General features: G+C 39.9%; 1 protein-coding gene across 1 annotated transcript; it reads right to left on the reverse strand.

The window, feature by feature from the left end:
- Positions 1-6,805: 6,805 nt before the first annotated feature.
- On the reverse strand, positions 6,806-20,926 carry C1H3orf80 (chromosome 1 C3orf80 homolog). Its single transcript, XM_076004269.1, has 2 exons — positions 18,981-20,926; positions 6,806-7,057 (listed from the first exon to the last, which is right to left on the reverse strand). Exon 1 carries the CDS (start codon positions 19,867-19,869, stop codon positions 19,123-19,125), a length of 747 nt encoding a protein of 248 aa, XP_075860384.1. The 5' UTR covers positions 19,870-20,926; the 3' UTR covers positions 6,806-7,057; positions 18,981-19,122.
- Between the last annotated feature and the right edge of the window lie 1,287 nt (positions 20,927-22,213).

Raw genomic sequence — 22,213 nt, forward strand, 5'->3', positions numbered from 1 at the left:
CTGGCTATTCCCTCTGGAATAACATGCTGCGTGTCTGGACCATGTGCAGCCATCTGTGATTGTTCCATGGTGAGCTGTGCGTCCTGAATCAACCCAAACATGTTCTTCCACGCTGCAGCATTTAAAACCAAAGGTACTGCCCCTCAATTAGATACTCTCACTCTCCATTTTAGTTAAGATTCTCCAGGGAGCTGACAGTAACTACCCATATTATCAAACCAAACTGGAGTCCACTCACCCAGTGCAGCAAAACCAGACACTGAAGCTGAGAGCTGCAATGGGAGAAAGAGGCATTTTAATTGCAGGGTGCCACACAAGGAGAATGGGCTGCTAACACTTAACACCCGAACTCCCTGATGGCTTATAAACAAGGGTTTTTAAAGGCAGGGGTACATTTTAGGCAGGCAAAATCATAAATCAATACATGGAATATGTTGGCCAGACTGAAAAAGGTGGGATATCCTGAAGTGGGTTGAGGGAGGGCACAGTTGGAGTCAGAGGTGCTTGGACTAGTAGAAAGGAATTTTTTTTTTCAGTATTAAAGGAAGGGTTCTTTATTTTTATCACATTTTTGGTGAGTTAGTCAGAATTAAACTCAGTGCACCTATTTATTTTGTATTGGGATAAGGAATGAAGTATAATTAACCTAAACATTTTTATTTGATTAATTTTTTATTTTTATTAATAATACATTGTTTTTGCTTTTTAAAAATTTTAACAGATTAGGGGGTACAAGTTGAATTGTGTTACATGTATATGCTGTATAGTGATGGAGTCTAGGCTTTTGGTGTACCCATCACCCAGTGTCCATTGTACCCCATAGGTAATTTTTCATCCCTCACACCTTCCCATCTTCCTCCTTTTGAGTCTCTAGTGTCCATTGTACCACTCTGTGTGCCCTGTGTGCCATAGTTTAGCTCTTACTTATAAGGGAGAACATGCAGCATTTATTTTTCTGCTCCTGGGTTACTTCACTTAAGATAATGGCCTCCAGTTCCATCCAAGTTGCTGCAAAAGCGATTAGATTATTTCATTCTTTCTTATCACTGAGAAGTACTCCATGCTGTATACATACATACATATATATATACATATATATGTACATATATATATGTATATACACCACATTTTTTTTATCCACTCATCAGTTCAAGAACAGAATCTTCCAAAAGGGGACAGACAGGACAGATGCAACCTTGCTTGACCACACCAAGGGGTCACTTCTTTCTGGGCAGTGAGGAAACTCCTGCTGGAAGCTGGAGACATAGGTACCAGGCCACATTCCCTTACCCAGTGCCCCTTGCAGCCCTAGGTTTAGAACTTGGTCCACTACCACAAGAGTGAAATCATGCCTTTGAACTAAAATAAAATCCTAAGCCCCTCTTCCTACTGAACGAACCCCCTCCTGGTCCAGTGGATTCCAGAAAAACCTTAAAACTGACTTCCAAAAATGAGGGTTGGACATCCCTCATTATATTCCCTCCCTTTTGGAGTTTAGATACAGCAATTAGCTAGCATTAAAGTTAAAACAGAGATCATAAGAGTCTGTGACAAAACAGATTCTTTATGATAATAAGATACTAAATTATTAACAGGACCTAAACCCATGCAAGGCAAAGGTTAAATCACACCTGTAGGCCATAAATTTGCTCAACAGATCATCTGAGTCTCTATATTGGGACTTGTCTCTGCTTAACAGACTTCCTTAGCCTATGTTAAAACATTCCAAGCCTTTAGACAAAACTTTATTTATTTAACCAATTAAAAATCAAAGAATCTTTAAACCCACCTATAACTTGTAACCCCACCCCATCAAGATGTCCCACCTTTTGGGGCCAAATCAATGTATATACCTTTCATGTATTGATTTATGATTTTACCTGGAATTCATGTCTCCCTAAAATGTATAAAACCAAACCCACTCAGGACACTTACTCAAGGCTTCTTGGGTGTGGCTCCCTGGGCTGACAGTTACACATGTTTGGCACAGAATAAACCTCCTTAAATTATTTTATAGAGTTCGGGCCTTTTTCTGTTAATATACCTGAAGTTAGAAGCAGATCCCACAAGTTAAAGGGCAAGGACCCCAACAAGACTGCCCTTACTTCAAATACCAGCCAAGTTCGGTCCCCGGGCTACCAGCACTTCTGTCCAACTTGGCTACAAATTTGGGGGCTGTCAACCCTCCTTCAGGTTTGATAATGTGCTAGCATGACTCACAGAACTCGTTAAAATGCTATCCTTACAATTACAGTTTTATTATGAAGGATACAACTCAGGAACAACCAAATGTAAGAAAAGCATTGGACAAGGTTGGGGGGCAGGTGGGAGGGGATTCAGTGCTTCCGTGCCCTCCTCTCCTTGTGGAATCCGGGCATCTCATCTTCCCAGCACATCAACGTGCTCACCAACCACAAAGCCCTTCCCAGCTTCTGTGTCCCAAGGTCTTTTTTTTTTTTTAAATCAGGATTTCATTTCATAGGCATGATTGATTAACTCATTGGCCATATGATTGAACTTGATCTCCAACCCCTGTCCACTCCCTGGAGGCTGGGTGGTTGAAAGTTCTAGCCCCCTAATCAAGTAGCTGTTTTTCCTAGTGACCAGCCCTAATCCTGAAGCTATCTAGAAGCCCTGTAAGCACCTCTTTAGCAGAACAAAGACATTCCCATCACTCTGGACAATCCAAGCATTTTGTAAGCTCTGTGTCATGAACCAGATTTGTTCTTTATTACAAAGAACACTTCCTCAATCACTTCCTCAATCATATTTTTTTTTTTTTTTTTTTTGAGACAGAGTCTCGCTTTGTTGCCCAGGCTAGAGTGAGTGCCGTGGCGTCAGCCTAGCTCACAGCAACCTCAAACTCCTGGGCTCGAGTGATCCTTCTGCCTCAGCCTCCCGGGTAGCTGGGACTACAGGCATGCGCCACCACGCCCGGCTAATTTTTTTATATATATATATCAGTTGGCCAATTAATTTCTTTCTATTTTTAGTAGAGACGGGGTCTCGCTCTTGCTCAGGCTGGTTTCGAACTCCTGACCTTGAGCAATCCGCCCGCCTCGGCCTCCCAAGAGCTAGGATTACAGGCGTGAGCCACAGCGCCCGGCCTCCTCAATCATATTGAATGTTGTAGTTATATGTTCTCTTGTTTTATACTTTAAAAACTATCTATCATGGAAGTGTCTCGGTTTAGCACTAATAATTTTATACAGTTTGATATAATTTAGTGATTTTGTTACTTTATTATTTATTTATTTATTTTTGAGACAGAGTCTCGCTTTGTTGCCCAGGCCAGAGTGAGTGCCGTGGCGTCAGCCAAGTTCACAGCAATCTCAAACTCCTGGGCTCAAGCAATTCTTTTGCCTCAGCTTCCCAAGTAGCTGGGACTACAGGCATGCACCACCATGCCTGGCTAATTTTTTCTATATATATTAGTTGGCCAATCAATTTCTTTCTATTTATAGTAGAGACAGGGTCTCATTTTGCTCAGGCTGGTTTCGAACTCCTGACCTTGAGCGATCCACCCACCTCGGCCTCCCAGAGTGCCAGTAATTTAGTGATTTTGTGTGCATGGGTAAACATTTTGTGTATTTCATAAACATATCAAATAGAGAAGATTGTTTAACCAGAATGCTTGGGACCTGGCCCTGTTACAGATTAATATTTCTGGAGTATCATGATTCAAAAAAGTGTTTTGGTACAGAGGGGGGTATGGTATGTAATATGGAACATAAGTTACACTAAGTTTTAAACAAGAGTTAAACCAAACATATTTTAGGAAAAGGTTTACTATAGTAAAAAATTAGCATGAATAATTATTCATGTTTTTTACTAAGAAATCCTTGTTGATCTCCAGATAGTATTGTGGGACAATCACTTGTCAAGATTTCTTGTAACACCATCTGCAGAAACTAAAGAGAAGGCGATACAGCAGCTGTTTTTGAAAAACCCATCATTATCTTCTTGCAGTCCTCAGCTTGTATATCTTCAGTATCTTCTGCTTGGTGGTAAATGACCTTTGGGCCAGAAAATTTATGAGATTCTCACAACCTTTTATAGCCTCTAACAAAGTCATTTTTTATTCTGGCTGCTTTGCTCTCAAGCCACTCTGTCCCTGTGACTTGGCTTGAGCTGCTGGAACATCACCACCTGACCATTTGCAACCCAGAGGATCATAAACTCACTATGCAGTGTTCATATTTCTTTAAATGTAGTAATTTCTAAAATAGACCATTTCAAAACAACCATTTCAATAGAATTTAGAGCAATTTAACTTTTCAGATATTTCCAGATGTTCTACATTACCTAAAACTCTCTTTTACTCTAACAATCTTCTATGGTGAAGCAAATTTGATGTTAAAATTCTTAGTATTATTTTCTTTCTTTCTTTTTTTTTTTTTTTTTTTTTTTGAGACAGAGTCTCGTTTTATTGCCCAGGCTAAAGTGAGTGCCATGGCGTCAGCCTAGCTCACAGCAACCTCAAACTCCTGGGCTCAAGGGATCCTGCTGCCTCAGCCTCCCGAGTAGCTGGGACTACAGGCATGCACCACCATGCCCAGCTAATTTTTTTTCTATATATATTAGTTGGCCAATTAATTTCTTTCTATTTGTAGTAGAGACGAAGTCTCGCTCTTGCTCAGGCTAGTTTCGAACTCCTGACCTCAAGCAATCTGCCCGCCTTGGCCTCCCAGAGTGCTAGGATTACAGGTGTGAGCCACCTCGCCCGGCCAAAATTCTTAGTATTTTTAATTAGAAGAACACATTATAATTCAATGGTAATGATTATAGCATATTATTTTTTTCTAGTAAGGTGATATAAAGTGGCTTTAACCTTATTTTCATTTTGGGGAGGATTATCATCAAAATGGAGAGAATCACCCAGAAGCAATAAAACATCTTCCTAAAGTGTATTTTCTTGTTCTCAAGCACTATATCAGAGAGGCTACTCATTTAGCTAGTATATGAGTAAACAGATAACGTTTACTTCTATAAGAAATTATTATAATAAAGTTTGCAAACCCAGACCCTCCAAATGTTCGGCATTAAATGCTAGAATGTAATTTCAGGAAAATCATTAAATAAAATTCCTATGAGATGAGCTTATGTTATTCCTCTTTGATCTAATTTAAATGTGCTAATCTATAAAAGTAATTCTGCATGGTTTTGACATTAATGGTAATCATCATACGTAACATGACTTACCTGTGTATAGAATCTATTTATAGTCATAATAATGTAAATACTGAGTGTTTATATAACCAAATTATAACTGTTCAGGTCCACAATCCCACATATAAAACCCCTGGTTCAAATCTGCTTCAGAATTCAAATCTGTTTAAGAAAAACCATGTTATTCCAAAGTTTTTGGTAATACTGTACATTTGTTTCAGAATATTCCCAGCAGGGTCGCAGCTATAATTCCCCAATCAAACCCAATATTTCACCAGTATAACATATGAATATTTATATTAAGTGATATAAATAAATATTGTAGCTTCTCATCAGGTTTTGTTGTTTTTCTTCAGGTTTTGCTGCCAAATGAACTCAAGTTGGCAGCAAAATATGAAAAATATGAAAAATCTTTTTGGAGTTCATAAATTCACAATTCATAAATTGTGAGTATGGGACTATAGGTTTGTTTTGGAGAAATTGGGGTAAAGATTGGGATGCAAATGTGGGGTAGGAATAGGAGAAAGGGTAAAAAAAGATTAAATCTTCATTTTTTATAGTGGAAAGGCAATAGATATTGCCCTCTGTCCCCTGGTTGGGAAATAATAAGCATGTTATGTGTAGATGTAGGGGTAACGCCCAAAGAGCCAGCCAACAGAGCTGAAAGTGATTGCTTCTGGGGAGATGGATTAAGGAGAGAGACCCAGTACCACTGCTTTTCACAATAAGGCTGATAGAACTATTTGCCTATTTAAATATGTGCATGTATAACTTTGATAAAAACAAACACTGACCCTTTAAGAAACAGTGACTAAGAGTTGGAGAAAATATGCAAACCACATATCTGACAAAGGACCTGCATCCAAAATATATTATGAACTATCAGATCTCAACAGTGACAAACAAACAGGCAATCCAGTGAGAAAATGGTCAGGAGACATGGACAGACATTTTACTGCAGGAAATATATAGATGACAAATACACACACGAAGATGTTCAACATCTTAGCCATTAGGGAAATGCAAAATCAAACCATGCCAATCAGAACAACTAAAATAACTAGTAATAACCAAATGCTGGTAAGGATGCAGAGAAACTGGATCACTTGTAAATCGCTGGTGGGAATATAAAATGACATCACTACTACAGAAAGGAGTATGGCAGTTTCTTGCAAAACTATGCATGCAATTATCATATGACCCAGCAATTGCACTCTTGGGCATTTATCCCAGAGAAATGAACATTTACATGCATATAAAAAGCTGTATACAAATGTTTGGAGCAGCTCAATTCATAAAACCAAGAACTGAAAACAATCCAAATATGGGTGGGTGGGTAAGCAAACTGTAGTACATCTATATCATAGAACATTATTTAGTAGTAAAAAGAAAACTATTGATATGACAACTTGAGTGGATCAGTAGGGAATTATGCTAAGGGAAAAAAGCCAACCTCAAAAGGTTACATACTGTATGAGTCCATTTATATAACATTCTTGAAATGACAAAGTATAGAGATGGCAAACAGATAAGTGGTTGCCAGAGGTTAAGGGCTCGTGCAAGGGAGAGAGTAGATATGACTATAAGGCTATCGAGGGTGGCACACAAAAGCCCTGTGGTGATGGAACTGTTCTGTATCTTAATTGTGGTTTGCACAAAAACAAAAACCGTAGGTGCAAGACAGTACTATATTGTATATATTTACTGTGAGTACATCTAAATGGAATAAAAATATATAGAAAAAATTCTGGAAGGATACTCACCACATAGTAGTTAAATCTTGAGTTGGAGGAGTGGAAAAGAATTGAGGATTGAAGTGTTAGAGGGCACTTTGTTGTAATGCTTGCTTTCTTTCTTTCTGTCTTTCTTCTTGCTTTCTCTTTCTTTTCTTTTAAAAAAGAAGATGTATTTGTTATTACTTGAGCAGTTGAAAATGTAAACAAAAAAGACTGGAAGTTTATATACATTTGCTGAAGTATTTCAGTGTAGTGGGATATAAAGGATGAATTTTAAAATGGAATTTTCTCTAGTGTGTGTTTAAATATCACTTTCATAACTTAAAAAAGCAATGAAAATGACTTTTAAAAAGCTTAAATGTGAGAAATAACATTTATAGAGAGTAATTTGAAAGTTATATAGTCTCCTAGAATAAAATCTCTAGAATAAAACCTGTGTGGGGATTGGGCCAAAGCATGCAGAGTTAGAGTTCCTCTGCTACAGTATTTAGACCTCTTGAAAAATTGCTTCCCCTGTAGTGAGTGTCAGTGTTTTGCCATTGGCCTATACTGAGTATCTCATTTTTAGAAGCTCTATGGAACATTTTTAGTGCAGAAACAGTTACATATGTTATTCTTGACCTTATAGAGTGTTCTTTGTGACAATCCGCAGGAAAAGCTTCTCCAAGATCTCAGTTTCAGGAAGATTTATGCTTTTCTGAAGCAACTGGTCTGTTGTTTACTTATTAAACATTGTGAGTCCTTTCATGGATCTGCCTCTTTCTTTGCATTTCCTGCTATAAAGCTCAGAACCAAGGCACGGCTTTATCTTTCCAACTGCTTTTCCCTTTGCCCTGGTTTTTCATCTGCTTTTGAAGGGTCTCATTTTATAAGCTACAGAATGGCTAGGTGAATAATAGGTGGCTGGATGAGTGAATGGACAGATAAGATAATCAATGAATTTGTAGTTTGATTTTCTTTTTAACCTTTAAGTTCTATCTTCTAAAGCCCTGCAAAATAAGATTAACTCCATTTCTACAGATTTTCCCTCTAAATATTGGAAGATGATCATTTTCCCTTAGTTGTCTCTGCTTCAGGTTAAAAATCAGAGATGTTTATATAAAAGCCTTAATGTCAGACTCCAGCTCCACCTTATCCAACGTGGGTTCCAACACCCATTGGGCTGATCCATTTGCCCTCACTACTGAACTTGCCCTCTTCGATTTGCCCTAATCTTTATTCCTCCTCGAATCTGTAGCCTCCTCTGATCCTTCAGCCTTGATGTCCCTTCATTCAGGACCCACTTCTGAGGCCACTGCTATGACTCTGTTCTCCCACAGAGCTTTTCTGTGTGGAGCCTCTCATTGCAGTATGCCACTGGACTCCATGGCCAATCTGTCTAGCACCCACTAACTCTCTCCCACTATACTTGCTCTGCACCAGCAAGGCATCCACACTCTCAATCCTTCCAATTTTATTTAGTCTGTCACTTCCAGTCCTGCCTTGCCTGCTCCAACTCCATTTCTCTGTTTCTACTCAATCTGATACCCACAATGTATCACTTCAACCAAAATCAGTTATCAAGATCATCTTGTAGGGTTTTTTTTTAAGAAAGTGAAGTTAATTACTTTTTGTTTTTTGTCAATGTTTCTATTCTTATTTCGAATCATTAATGCCGATGATTCAATGGAAAATTTTGAAATTTCCACAAATGTATTTGAATTTCCCATCAAGAACCCAGTGTCAACCAAGAGGTACTGTATACTGGCACTAGAAATACATTTTTATGTCCCAGGCACCATGTTAAGTGCTTTCTACACGTTACCTTAATCTTCCTAACAACATTTGAGAGTTCCCCACTTCACAGATAAGAAAGTAGGTTTAGAGAAATTAAGTAACTTGCTTATAGTGATATAACTAGGAAACCTAGAGTCCGGAGATTTACCCAGGCAGGCAGACTCCACAGACCAACTCTAAACCACTATGTTCTTCTATATGAAGTCTTCACAATCATATTCTACCATGAAAATATAAACAGAGCCCTAATTTAGGAATGTGCCAATTTTGCCCTTGCTTTGGTCTTAGCTGGCACTGGGTATTTAGTTATGTCAGACTCGATGGTTTTCATTTTTATGCTGAGCACACAAAAACCCTTCTGTTTCTTTTTAAAAATATTGGATAAGATTTACCAACTATTTTAAAGAAATGTTTTTCAATTTTTAAAGTTAATTCAGCCAGACTGAGAAGGAAGCACACTTGGCACTGAAGGAATTAATCAAATGATATAGAAAACAAAATCTAAATCATTTTTGTCAAACATTTCAGATTTTATCCATCAAACATTTTTCCATGCCTACAAGTAATTTTGAGTCATTATTATAGATACCAAGTACAGATCCTATCATATTTTAAAATTTATTTTTATTTATTTATATTTTCTTAGAGATAGAGTCTCACTCTGTCACTGTGTGTAGAGTGCAGTGGTGCCATCGTAGCTCACTGTAACCTCAATCTCCTGGGCCCACGCAATTTTCCTGTAGCCTCCCAAGTAGCTGTGACCACAGGTACGCACCACCACATCTGCTAATTTTTCTATGTCTGGTAAAAACTGGGTCTCTCTCTTGCTAAGACTGGTCTCAAACTCCTGAGCTCAAGCAATCTTCTCACCTTGGCCTTCTAGACTGCTAGGATTACTGGCGTGAGCCACCATGCCCATCCTGTATTTTTGTTTTTATTTTTTTATTTCATTTTATTTTATTTTGAAAGACAAAGTCTCACTCTGTCACCCCTAAGTAGAGTGCAGTGATGTCATCATAGCGCACTGCAGCCTTGACCTCCTGAGCTCAAGTGAACAATACTCCTGCCTCAGCATCCTCAGTAGCTGGGACTACAGGTGCACACACACACACACACAAAAAAACGAGTTTGTTTTGTTTTGTTTTGTTTTGTACAGACAAGGTCTCACTATGTTGCTCAGGCTGGTCTATAACTCATGGCCTCAACTGAGCCTCCTGCCTCAACCTCCCATAGTGCTGGAATTAGAAGCATGAGCCACTTCCTTCCCCCAACTCCTCTTGTATTTTTATAGCTGTTGGTTTAAACAGCAAATAACAAATAATAGCTACCTTATTTTGTTTGTGAAAAAAATAAAATGATGCTAATGTGATGTTATTAACTACAACCACAGTTCTAATGATAGAATATTCTGCAAGGTTAAATTAATTGCATGTTCAGTGGTTAAGAGCCAGAGAGGCAGGATCTGTTTCAGGATCTTCTGCTTATCAGCCATGTGACTTTGGGCATACTACTCAACCTCTCTGGACTGTAATTTTCCTCATCTATAAAATGAAGTTAATCTTCAGTTTGTCCTAATGTAAATTGTAAATGAAATAATATATGTCAAATGCCTAGCACAGTACTTTTTTTTTTTTTTTTTGAGACACAGTCTTGCTTTGTTTCCCAGGCTGGAGTGAGTGCCGTAGCATCAGCCTAGCTCACAGCAACCTCAAACTCCTGGGCTCAAGCAATCCTTCTGCCTCAGCCTCCTAAGTAGCTGGGACTACAGGCATGCACCACCATGCCCAGCTAATTTTTTTTCTATATATATTAGTTGGCCAATTAATTTCTTTTTTTTTTTTTAATTTATAGTAGAGACAGGATCTCGCTCTTGCTCAGGCTGGTTTCGAACTCCTGACCTCGAGCAATCCGCCCGCCTCGGCCTCCCAGAATGCTAGGATTATAGGCGTGAGCTACAGCGCCCAGCCCTAGCACAGTACTTGACATATGTAAGCATTCAGTGAATTATAGTTATGATCGTTATTGTCATCATGATAAAAAAAAAGTGTTACCTGCACAGCAAGTGCTGAGCTTATATCTAAAATTGTGTGCACACCTATATTATATTCTTTGGAAGAAAGGCTAAAATGTAAACTGCTACCAAATTTTAAATCAGAGCAAGCTAGAAATCATGATATTTAACTTATCAAAGTGAATTGCCAGAGTTCAAACACATTAACTATGGATTTTAAGAATTCCCTAACAACATTATTAATTATAAGGAGACCACAGATGTTTACTAAAATTTGTTGTCCACAAAAATCTTAGGAACACTCCAAAGCATAATCCAGAACCTGCAGAAACGCTAACATTTCTCAGGATACTGCTGAAAACATCTGAAGAAAAGGCAGACCTCATGGAAGACCTGGCAGGTATTGTAGAGCTCCTGCAATCACCAAAATAATCAGAGGAACAAATAAATGGTGATAATGCCCACACAGATCTTTGAGCACTCCAAAGCACAAAATAGACCTAGCAAAAACTCTAAGAATCGTCATGAAAATACTGAAGACACCTAAAATAAAACCAATAACCCATAGAAGACTTGGCAGCTATCAGAGAGCTCCTGTAAACACCAAAGGAACCAGAGGAACGAAAAATGATGGTGTCTGCAGAAAGCTTAGGAACACTATAAAGCAGAATCCAGAACCAGTAGAAAGTTTAGCAAACATCAGGAGACTGCTAAGAATACCTAAAGTAAAACCAGAACCCCTGCAAGACCTGGTAGCTGTCAGAGAGTCCCCATGAACCTCAAAAGAGCCAGAAGAACAAATAAATGACAATAATGTCCAAAAAAAGATTAGGAACATCCTAATGCACAAACCAAAACTGGTAGAAAATCTGAGAATATTCAGGAGACTGTTGAGGACAAATGAGATAAATGCAGTCAGGAGGAAGGAAGATGCCACAGGTATCAAAGAGCTAGGAAAAGGTCAAAGCAAGCAAGATAACCAGAGAGTAAAAGCAACAGGAACCCCACATCTGCTAAGTGGAAATGTGGAGAAGGCAAAACCTCACAGGTATCAAGAGATTGTTTAGGATGTCTAAAGAAAGAAAAGGCAGAACTGGGGGAAGACCCAGCAGAAACCAAGAGCCTTAGGAAAAATCCACAGCTAATTGTGGACCCAGAAGATAAGACAATCACCAAGAAACTTGTGATAGTTCCCAGGGAGAAATGTGAATCACCTGAACCTCAGACAACACTTAAGAAACTTCTGAGAACTTCTATGGAGAAGACTGAACCCGGAGAAGATCTAACAGGCACCAAACAACAAAACTCCTAGAGAAATATATTACGTAGTTTCAAATAGCTAGAAGCAGGGCATTGAATGCTCCCAACACAAAGAAATAATAAATGTTTGAGATAATGAATATGCTAATTACTCTGATCTGATCACTGTAGATTATATGCATTGAAACATCACAATATACCCCATAAATAGGTATAATTATTATATGTCAATTAAAAAATAAAATGTATAAAAGGAAAAAAAAGTAAACAGTGCCTTGTACTTAGTATGTTCTCAAAAAATATTTGTAAAAGGATAAAAACAAAATATAAAATAAAGCCCAGTTGGGGTCTGTTTCCACTGGAAAAAAAGAAGAGGGAAACCAAGGAGACAGACTTGACAGGTGTCAAGAACCTCACGACAACTCCAACATGGAGATGTGAATCATTAGAAAATCTGACAGACATCAAGAGACTTACGAAAATTTCTAAGGTACATCCAGTAGAAGTTCTGGTAGACATTCCAATGCTTATGGAAACTCCAAATTCCAAAAATTTCCTCATAGGAAACCCTTAGCACAGATTCAGATACATCAGAGAAAACAAGAAAAGCAATTGCCTAACACACCTATAACAAAAGATATGAAAAATACTACTTAAGAAGGTCAAGTACTAGGAAAAAATATTTAGAACATATAGAGTTCTTATATTCTATTAGAGTTCAAGGTTGATTGTACAAGTTTTCAATTAAAAGAAAATGTGGAAGACCATACAAAACTTTTTAAAACACCAAAGAACACCATGAACCAAGCAAGCATTATCAGTAATTTATTGAAACCACCAAAGAAAAAGAAAAGTGTAGTCAAAGACTTCTTGGAATGCGAACACTTATGGCAGAACCCAAACAAAAACCATGTTTGGAAGTTGACTATAACGGATTTGAAGAAATGTTTGATTCAGCAAACAGAAATAAGAACGGACTAAGGGATCTCAGTCAAGAAAACTCTGGTAGTACTTGTGTATATAAATATAAAATTAATGCCTCTGAAACTGGAGACTGATGGCCAAAGAACATGCAAGATAGAGTTAGTCAAAGAAGAAAAAAAAAAAAAAAAAAAAGATTTTCAAGAATCTAAACCTTTGCCTAGTCAAACAGATAATGTGGAAACAAAAATGAATGTAAAGAAATATGAGCTTAATTTTCAAAAAAAGCTGAATCAGGGTGTATCTCTATGTCCCAGACACAAATACAGAGCTGATAACAACTGCAAAAGTCTCGGTTGCTTACATCAGCAGAAAAGATTCAAATAAAGATTAAAAGAATACTGTGAAGAGCTTCCAAGAGAAAACTTGGAAGATGGAGCTATGAAATAAAAGACAGGGAGTATAACATAGGGTAGGGAGAGGTAGAACTGGTATAAATCTGCAAGGATCTGATAGTTTGGCTAGTTCCACAGGGATTTTGCACATGGGGAAGGATGATAAGCCAACAAAGAATTTGCAACAAAAACTTAAACTACAAAATGAAGAGAAGATACTTTTACCACCTAGAAAAATAGTCAAAATTAATTTTTATCTGGTAACATCTTTGGTCAATACAGAAGAGAAAATTCATACAAACCAAAATAAAGCAGGAGTAAATCTGGAAGGTTCTAACACTTTGTCTGATGAAACAAATGTAGCCAACAAAGAGACGGATGATAAAACTATTGATAGTTCTTCAGATAAAATCTTAATACAGTGGGGGTTCAAGGCATTATAACTTTAGAACATGTGGAAGCACTAAAAGAAATGTAGATTTAGAGGTACCATCTAGTCTACCCAGTAAAACAGATACACCACAATACAGAGGAAGTTGAAGAGGAGCCCATGCAGAAAAATCCAAAAGAATGTAAAAGATAGAGCAATCAATCTGAAATCAAGTTATCTTTGAGGTCAAGAGGCTTAAATAAGGTCTTTTCTACAAAGATAGAGGATATAATCTTTCATCTACTACAACAAATAGAATGTCTGCAAGCCAGGGTGGGGAGAAAACAGTTGATCATTATTCAAATAAAATGACACGGACAGGGAAAACCACAAACATGCCTGTGAGAAAAATCTAGCGGAAAGAGCAGCCCATGAAAAAACAATGTGCTTGAGGTTTGGAAGCCAAAATAAGGTCCCCGTCACTACTAAAACTCAAGAGTCTAATTCTTTGCCTTAATATAGAGAAGAACACATTTTTGGGGAAAGGGAGAAAAATGCTTGACAATCCCACCAGGAAAATCCAGGTGAGGAAGCAGAAAGATAAAGAGGTAGTGGCAAATCAGGATTTAGTGTATTTGATATTTAGAAAAATTAAAATCCTTGCTGGAGACATATAAAGATTTGATCGTTTGCCCAGCATGACAGAGATAAGAACAAATAGAAAAATGGTTCTTTAATGGATAAAGATGAGAAACCACCTGGCACAAAATAGAAAAGCTACAGAAGTCAAATGCAAATATAAAGGAAATACCTTGGAAAATATCATTTCACCAAAGGCAAACACTGTGTGCAAAGGGTGAAGCCATACGCAGAGTGATATGAAATCACAGTAAAGAGTAATATGGACTTCTAAGAGATGTGTTTCTGAGGAAATATCTACTGAAAATCCAAAGCAGGATAAGAACAACACACAAAGAAAATAAGAACTGCTAGATATCAAGACAATGAAGGTATTTAGCTAAGAAGCTTTAGAGGGAAAAAAAGTGATACTGTTTAGTTTGGTAACAAACATAAGTAATCCCCAAAGTATAATTTTTGCCATAAAAGTAAAAGTGTAAGTAAAAATAAATAAAACACATCAAATTAGGTTCTGTGTGCATTTAAGTATAACCAAAGTACTGGTTTTACTTGACATCTGATTATTTTTATAGGCAAAATAAAAAAAGAAATACTGTAACTTTTCTGGTATGAACCATATGGAAGAAAAGATGACTTAATTTCTTTGCCATTAGCTGGCTGCTGATTCATACTTTAGTTGATAAAATACCTTCCCTTAGTCTACCAGTTATTACAGAGTTTTCATCAGTAGATGAAAGGAGAATGAAAAATTAAATTGTAAGCTACTAAGGCAGACATAAACTTGCCAAATAATCTGTTATTGATTGGTTTATGAAACTAACACTTTTGGAGAGGTGACTAATGCTTGTTGTTCAAAATAAAACTCAGCATACATCATAATTTCTCTCAACCTGGAATCCAAACTAATTACAATTCATGACATTTTATAAGACAATGCAAAATACTGCAAAAATCTGAACATGATATTCATGTTTATAACATCAGTTTCAGCATTGAATTGTTTCCTTTATTAATTCCACTTGAGAGAAACTGTATACATAAAGTACAAGATTAAAGCACTTATCATATTGCCTTTTAAACTGTTAGGTGAGCCCATTTCCTTAATATTCCCTTTGGCCTTTACAATTGAATTTTGTTTTCCTAATATAGTACCCCTTATGCCCTTTGGCATAATTGCCAATGCCATTTTCCATGGTTGAAGCACACTCACATTTGCAGAATATAGCAATTAATGGCCTCTTAAAAGTATCATTCCATCTTAAGAAGGCATTTTTTCCTGGTTATGATATTGAACACCCATAACAAATTGCTTTTAAGCAACTGGTGAATACACACACGTACACACTCATATGTGTGTTGTATATGTATATATACATTTATATATGTGTGTGTGTGTATATATATATATATATATATACACACACACACACAGGCGCATACACAGTCATCCTTAGGTATTGGTTTCAGGACTCTCTGTGGGTATCAAAATCTGCATATGCTCAAGTCCCTGATATAAAATGGTGTAGTATTTGCATATAACCTATGTACATCCGCCCATACACTTTAAATCATTTCTAGGTAACTTAGAATAGCTAATACAATGTGAATGCTATGTAAATAGCTGTTGTACTGTATTTTTTATTTGTATTATATTTTATCGTTTTTTAAAAAACGTTTTCGACCTGTGGTTGGTTGAATCTGTGGATGCAGAACTCGCAGATACTAGGGGACTGAGTGTACATATACATATATGCATATATATTATACATATTTCTTTATCTAGTACATACATTTAGAAAATCAATCATCATTTCTCACATCCCAGATGGATTACCATATGCAAGCTCATTATTTCTCTACTCATGAGAAGTCAGTGAAAAGAAAATGTACTTGAAATGTTTTGGTATTTGAATTACTTTGATAACTGAAAACCAGGAGGAAAGACTCAGTTGGTACAGGAGAACACTGCGCTCCCAGGTGGGTTTGGTTTTAATATATATGCTATAATATTAATGTTCCACATTAATTCCATTAATATTTCATGCCATAATACATATAGTTGAAGAACAGTGTTCTGTGTTCCACTTTTAATATAGAAGAATATTAAACATAAGTAAAATCAGCATTTCATCATGAATTCTTTTCAGGTGATAGAATAACTATTTTTTATATAATTAAACACTTGTAATTATATATAATAGGTTCTATGTAATAAATAATTTCCAGGTGAAATCTATAAAACTAAACAACCAGATACTGCCCTTAGTAATTTTAAAATGTTTTCTATCCAGTAACCTAAACATTTGTACCCCTATAATATGCTAAAAAAAAGTTGGTTCTTGGAAAATATCAATAAAATTGAAAAACTCCTTTAAAAAGTTTCTATCCAGGTATTCCATCATTATGAACACACATGTTCTGTGTTTGTTAACATGGTCTGTTATACATGTGTTATCATGAAACATGCTCATTTATCACTAATAAAAAGTTTTAAAAGATTTTTTCCACAAAATAACAAAATTATACTTGGTAAATTAATGAACTGCAAGGAAAAAAACCACAGGAGAGTCAAATTCATTTCTATTGAACTGAGGGATGTGAATAAAAGGAAAAAAGCAAGTGAAAACTTGTAATTTTAAAATTCAGTAGAACCTCACTGCATGATTGTTATCAAGTGGAATTACCACTTTATACATTCCAGATTTTAGGGAGAAAATGTCACATAGTTGATAAAATATAAACATATTTGATCCATAGTATATAAGTGTATTTTAAAAATAGAATTTTGTTGTAAATTTCTTTAAGATGTTATAGAAACAACATATAGGCTATGCTTCATATACTGGTACAGGTCCTTGGATGTTTAGGTCGATGTTTCAGATGCAGATGAATTTTCAGAAATGTCTAAAACAGTGTGCCTTCAAAGAATAAATCATTTTTAAAAATGGCAACTTCCCAGTTTGTTTGAATGGTGAGTAGGATTGATAGCCACACATAACAAAAATTTATAATACTTGAGTACATTACCATATAGTCACATCTGATAAAATATGCACAAAGATCTTAACGTTTTTCTGTTTTAATATAGTCATGATTTTTCTTTAATGATAGGGTCATTAGCTTTTAGAAGTTTAAAGTAAACCACGCTCTTTTATTATAATTCAGACATTTAAAAATTTCTCAGAACTGTCAGGTTTTCTCACTCAGCCTTTAAAAGTTTAAAGTAATCAAATAATTTTTTTCTAATACAAGTCATATATTTTAAGATTTCACAGGATTGTCAGACTTTTTCAATCATAAGAATAATGTTCTAGATACATGAGATCTATGCGTGTAATCTTTCTTGATGTAATAGTTACCTTTTCCCAGCGAAACCTTTTATGTTTTCCTTCTTTTCCTTTCATGACAATCATAAACTGTAATACCTATATTGTATGTAATGTGCATACAGTACATAGACAATATGTATATGTACATTATACACAAGGCATTAAAATGTTATATTACCTTTTGCTTAAAGAACATTTCAAAGAATGGTAGAACCGATACAATGACACTTTTTCTTTTAAAGAAAATAGATTCAATCCTTCTGTAGCATATTACTGCACAATTACCTTTGAGCAAAAGTTACAAGTTCTTACATTTGTATCATGTTGTGTAAAGTATTCCAAAGGAAAAATGGGGAGAAAGTGCATGACATCATGCTTCACGGTATGGCGCATATATATATATACACACATATCAATTAGTTTTACATATAACTGTTGATGAATGATACAATGAAGACCTAGACTACACAATGTATACAGTTATAAAAAGTTATATATTATGCCACAGTACTAAAAATAAAATATATTCTTCTCAAATAGTGAAAATAAGATATCCTTCATGTTTTCTCTATGTCACATGTTTCCTCCTTTGACCATGCCTCTTTTTTCATTTTAAATAATGTCCAACATTTTATTAAACAACGATGACAGAATATGGGCAATTTCCTGACCAGAGACGGCCTACAAAAAGTGGTAAGATGATAACCTTGTCATTAATTCGCTGAAATACACTGCTGTTGCGTTCGGTATGTGGTAAAAATACAAAAATAAAAGACAAATAAATACAAGTACCTTCTCAGTTACTGAAAAACCAAAGGTCCAACCGTACTGTATTAGGAATAACGGTCTTGGATACAGACGCTGCACCCTGAAGTACAGCAACTAACCGTCTGCCATGGGTGCCCCCACCTAATTGTGAGCCCTCAGCTGTGCCTTTTTGCTTGGCCAGGAAGACACGGAAGGGTTTTGTGGGTCCACCGCAAGGGAAGGGTTCCACCGTACCCTCGCACGGCAGCGACGGGTTGCGGCTGGTCCCCACGGGCTCCTCGCCCTCCGCCCACCTGGCGGCCCGACCTGTCCCGGGGGGAAGGCCAGGAGCGGAGCTGCACCCCTTTCCCCCCAGCCCCAAAGAACACTGCCCTTCTCCCGACTCCGCGGCGGGCTCCCGTGCGCTGTGGCCCGGGAAGCAGGCACTTACGAGTGAACACAACACAAGGCAAGGCAGAGGGCGGGGACGTCTTCGAAGTTGCGCTCGGGGCTCGTCTGCGGCAGCCGCCCCCGCCGCGCTTGCCGGGCGTTTCTTTGAACCAAAGGAAACGTAGGGAAACAGGGGATCCCGGGGCAGCGCGAGGGAGAGGGGTGACCCCAACCTACTCGCAGGGTGACGGGCGGTTAGGCCGGGGTGCCAGATGGGGTCTGAGGCAGTTGGGGGCGGCTGAGGGTGCCCTCGTCTTGAGTGCCACCCGCAGCCCCCAGCTCTGCACCGTCCGCGTGGTCCCCGCGCGGCCCAGGGCGCTCAGATGAGCGGGAAGCGGCCCTCGCCGCCGTCGGGCTCCCCGGCGCTGCCACCTCGCGGGCGGCCGAGCACCGACACGGGCAGCACGACCTCCCCGGGGCTGAGCTGCTGCAGTCGCATGGACTCCTCGTAGGTGGGCAGGTACTTGACCTCCTCGTAGCTGGGCAGCTGCAGGAAGACCGGCGAGACTACGCGCAGCTCGTGCTCCGAGGCGCAGGAGGGGGCTGAGCGCGCGCCGCCTCCCCGGCCCCGGCCACTGCCACCACTGTCCAACAGTGAGTCCTGCGAACCGGCCGCTGCCTCGTCCCGCAGCAGACTTGGCGAGTCGTCGTCGTCGTCGGGCGGGCCCGCGCCCCCCAGCTGCCCGGCGCCCCCCGGAGGCCCCGGCCGCGCCTGCCCGGGTCGCGCCTGGCCGCGCGGGTACCTGCGTGGGCTGGGGCAGATAATGCGCTGCAGGAAGTAGCCGATGGCGAAGAGCACGAGCAGGATGAGCAGCCCCGAGAGCTTGCGGACGAACCAGCCCACGTTGTCCAGGAAGGCGTGCAGCGGTAGCTTGCAGCAGCGCACCGCCGTGGCGTTGGTCGCGTCGCAGCAGCGCTCCCGCTCGCCACACGCCAGCTCCGCGCAGCCCCCGCCGCCCCGCGAGGGCGCCACCAGCGCCAGCGCCAGCAGCAGCAGCAACGGCAGCAGAGGCGGCGGCGCCGGCGCCACCGACAGGCCCTCGGCCGTGACCCCGGGTCCCCACATGGCCCGCGCAGACCTCTGCTAACGTCCGGGACGTGAGGCTAGGGAGTCCGTCTGTCTGCGTGTCGGTCGGCCCCTCCCCGGCGCTCCGATCCGGACTCGCGCGCGCCGCCTCCCGCGCCTCCGCTACCTGCGGCCGGAGCAGTCCTCACTTGGCCACGCTTGGGCGGGAGGAGGAGCCCGAGGCGCGCCGAGGCTGCGGGAGGCGGCTGCTTCTCGCAGCCCGAGCAGCCTCGGGCGCTTCTGACCTTAACCTCGCGCGCACGGTCGCCCGGGCCGGGCGCGAGGCATCCGGAACCGCCCCAAGTGGCAGAGGCGGCCTGCGCGGGGCTGCCGTGGGCATCTTGGCCCTGGCCCGCCGCGCGTTTCCTCCCCCGCCGTGTCGCTCTCCGGGACTGGAAGGGTTAATGCTCTGCTCTCAGCCCGGGAGCCCCTTGATCTTGATTAATTCAGCCTTCGCGCTCTGCCCCGCCAGACGGGCGGGAGCTCTCGCTCCTGTAGGTGTCTCAGTTTTAAGTGATTGGATTTCCCCCGGAATGTTATTTAAATTGACTTGCGACTGGGATTCGCTTGTCATCTCTCTTGTGATCTTTCTGATTAAAAATAGATGATGGCCATTAATGACTAGTGCAGCCCCACGGACGTCCTGGAGTTTAGGAGGTGGGGGCCGGCGGATAGTTCTGCTTTCAGGCAGATCCAGGGCGTAGGGAAGCAGGGATTCCCAGGAAACCTCCAGAACACGTAGAGAATTTTTCCGAGAAGCGTTGATCGGGACACCACAGAAGAAGTGGCCCCAGAGGGACAGGTAGGCGCTGTGTCAAGATGACCCGAGTTGACCAAGGAGAGAAGAGGGGGCGCATATTTCCCCAGCGGCTCATCCGACAAGCCCCCACTCCAACAGTGGCGCAGAGCTGGGACTTGGGTCACAAGGGTGAAAGGAGGTCCCTCCTGGAGCATAGATAATATGTCTGTGAATTGTCGAAGGGGAGTTGTAAGTGGTTGGCAAGGTTCCTGAGCATTGATCTGTGTCTAAAGGGTCCTTTTCAAGGTCATTCTTGTTTGCAAAGTTCGACTTTAAAGGAAGTCTGCGCTCCCACTTAGCACTTGGGACAGAGTTTACCTTGCCTTGATGCCACCAGTCCTTGGGGAAGCAACTTAGCGGCACACCACACACCAGAGGGACTCTCGTGGTCCCTGACCCCCAGGCACGTCTGCTTGGTAGTGGAATTAAGGCCCCTTTAGAGCCACACCCTGGGGAAGCCAAGGAGCTTGCCGGGTTTATTAAGGCAGACAGAAAGAGACAATCATCCCCTCACTCCTTAAATACTAGGAGTTCTTGAAGAGAAACCAAAGGGAAAACTCCATAGTCATTGAAAGGAAAAAAAAAAAAAAGAAAAAGAAAAAGCAGAGGAAAAAATATAGAAACAGACTAGATTTAACTGTGGGTTAGATAAAAGCAAAGATTTCTCCCAGGGCAAGCCACCCTGTGTCTCCTTAACACAGTAAAGGACCAAGAAGGTTGGGGATGGTGGTTTGATTGGGACAGGTCATTGGTCAGCCTAATGAAAACATTTTTAATATGTCTGTTGCTGTGAACACCTTACTTTGCCTCACTCCAAAATAATCCTTTCTACTCATGGAGAAGTGTAACTCGGACAAGATATTTTATGTGAAGCTTACTTGAGCACAGGTCCTTCTTTTCCTAAGCTTTTCTAAAGCTACATTCTCTGCTCCATGATCTGTTTCCCTGTCCGGAGGCCTTAAATCTATTTTGTAAAGCCTGATGGACAATGGGCCTGACAGTGATATGGAAATGATTCGTATTAATACAGTGAAAATTGTATGCTTTTTCATTCATCCATTCTTTTGCTAAATTTACATTGAACATTTTCTATGTTCAAGGAACTCTGCTAGTTGCTCACCATAACAGAGAAAAAAACCTGACTCCTCCCCAGCACAGAGTACACCCAGATCTGCACTCCCACCCTCAACTAAAAGGAGTAAGGGGGAGAGTCCACAGGGGGAAACAAAAAGAAGTTTCCTCTTTGACCATGACTTGTTCTTACTTTCCCGAAGGAAAAATAATATTATTGAATTTCACACAATTTCTCAGGGATGAAGGCAGTTCATAGGTTGAGATAGCTTGAAATTGAAAAAATAGAAAGACCTCTTTGGTTTCATATTACCTGATTTTTTAGGATCTCTGCCAGGAATATAATAGGAGCAACAGTAAAAGTGAAAGGTAGTTGTTTGGCTGATGAGCCACAAGAGAAAGTGCCCTGCTTGTTGTTATTTTGAAATTATTAAATGTGAAGCATTTAAATTGTTTTGTTTCTGTCTGCTAAGT

Source organism: Microcebus murinus, chromosome 1, assembly GCF_040939455.1.
Source record: "Microcebus murinus isolate Inina chromosome 1, M.murinus_Inina_mat1.0, whole genome shotgun sequence".
NCBI lineage: Eukaryota > Metazoa > Chordata > Mammalia > Primates > Cheirogaleidae > Microcebus > Microcebus murinus.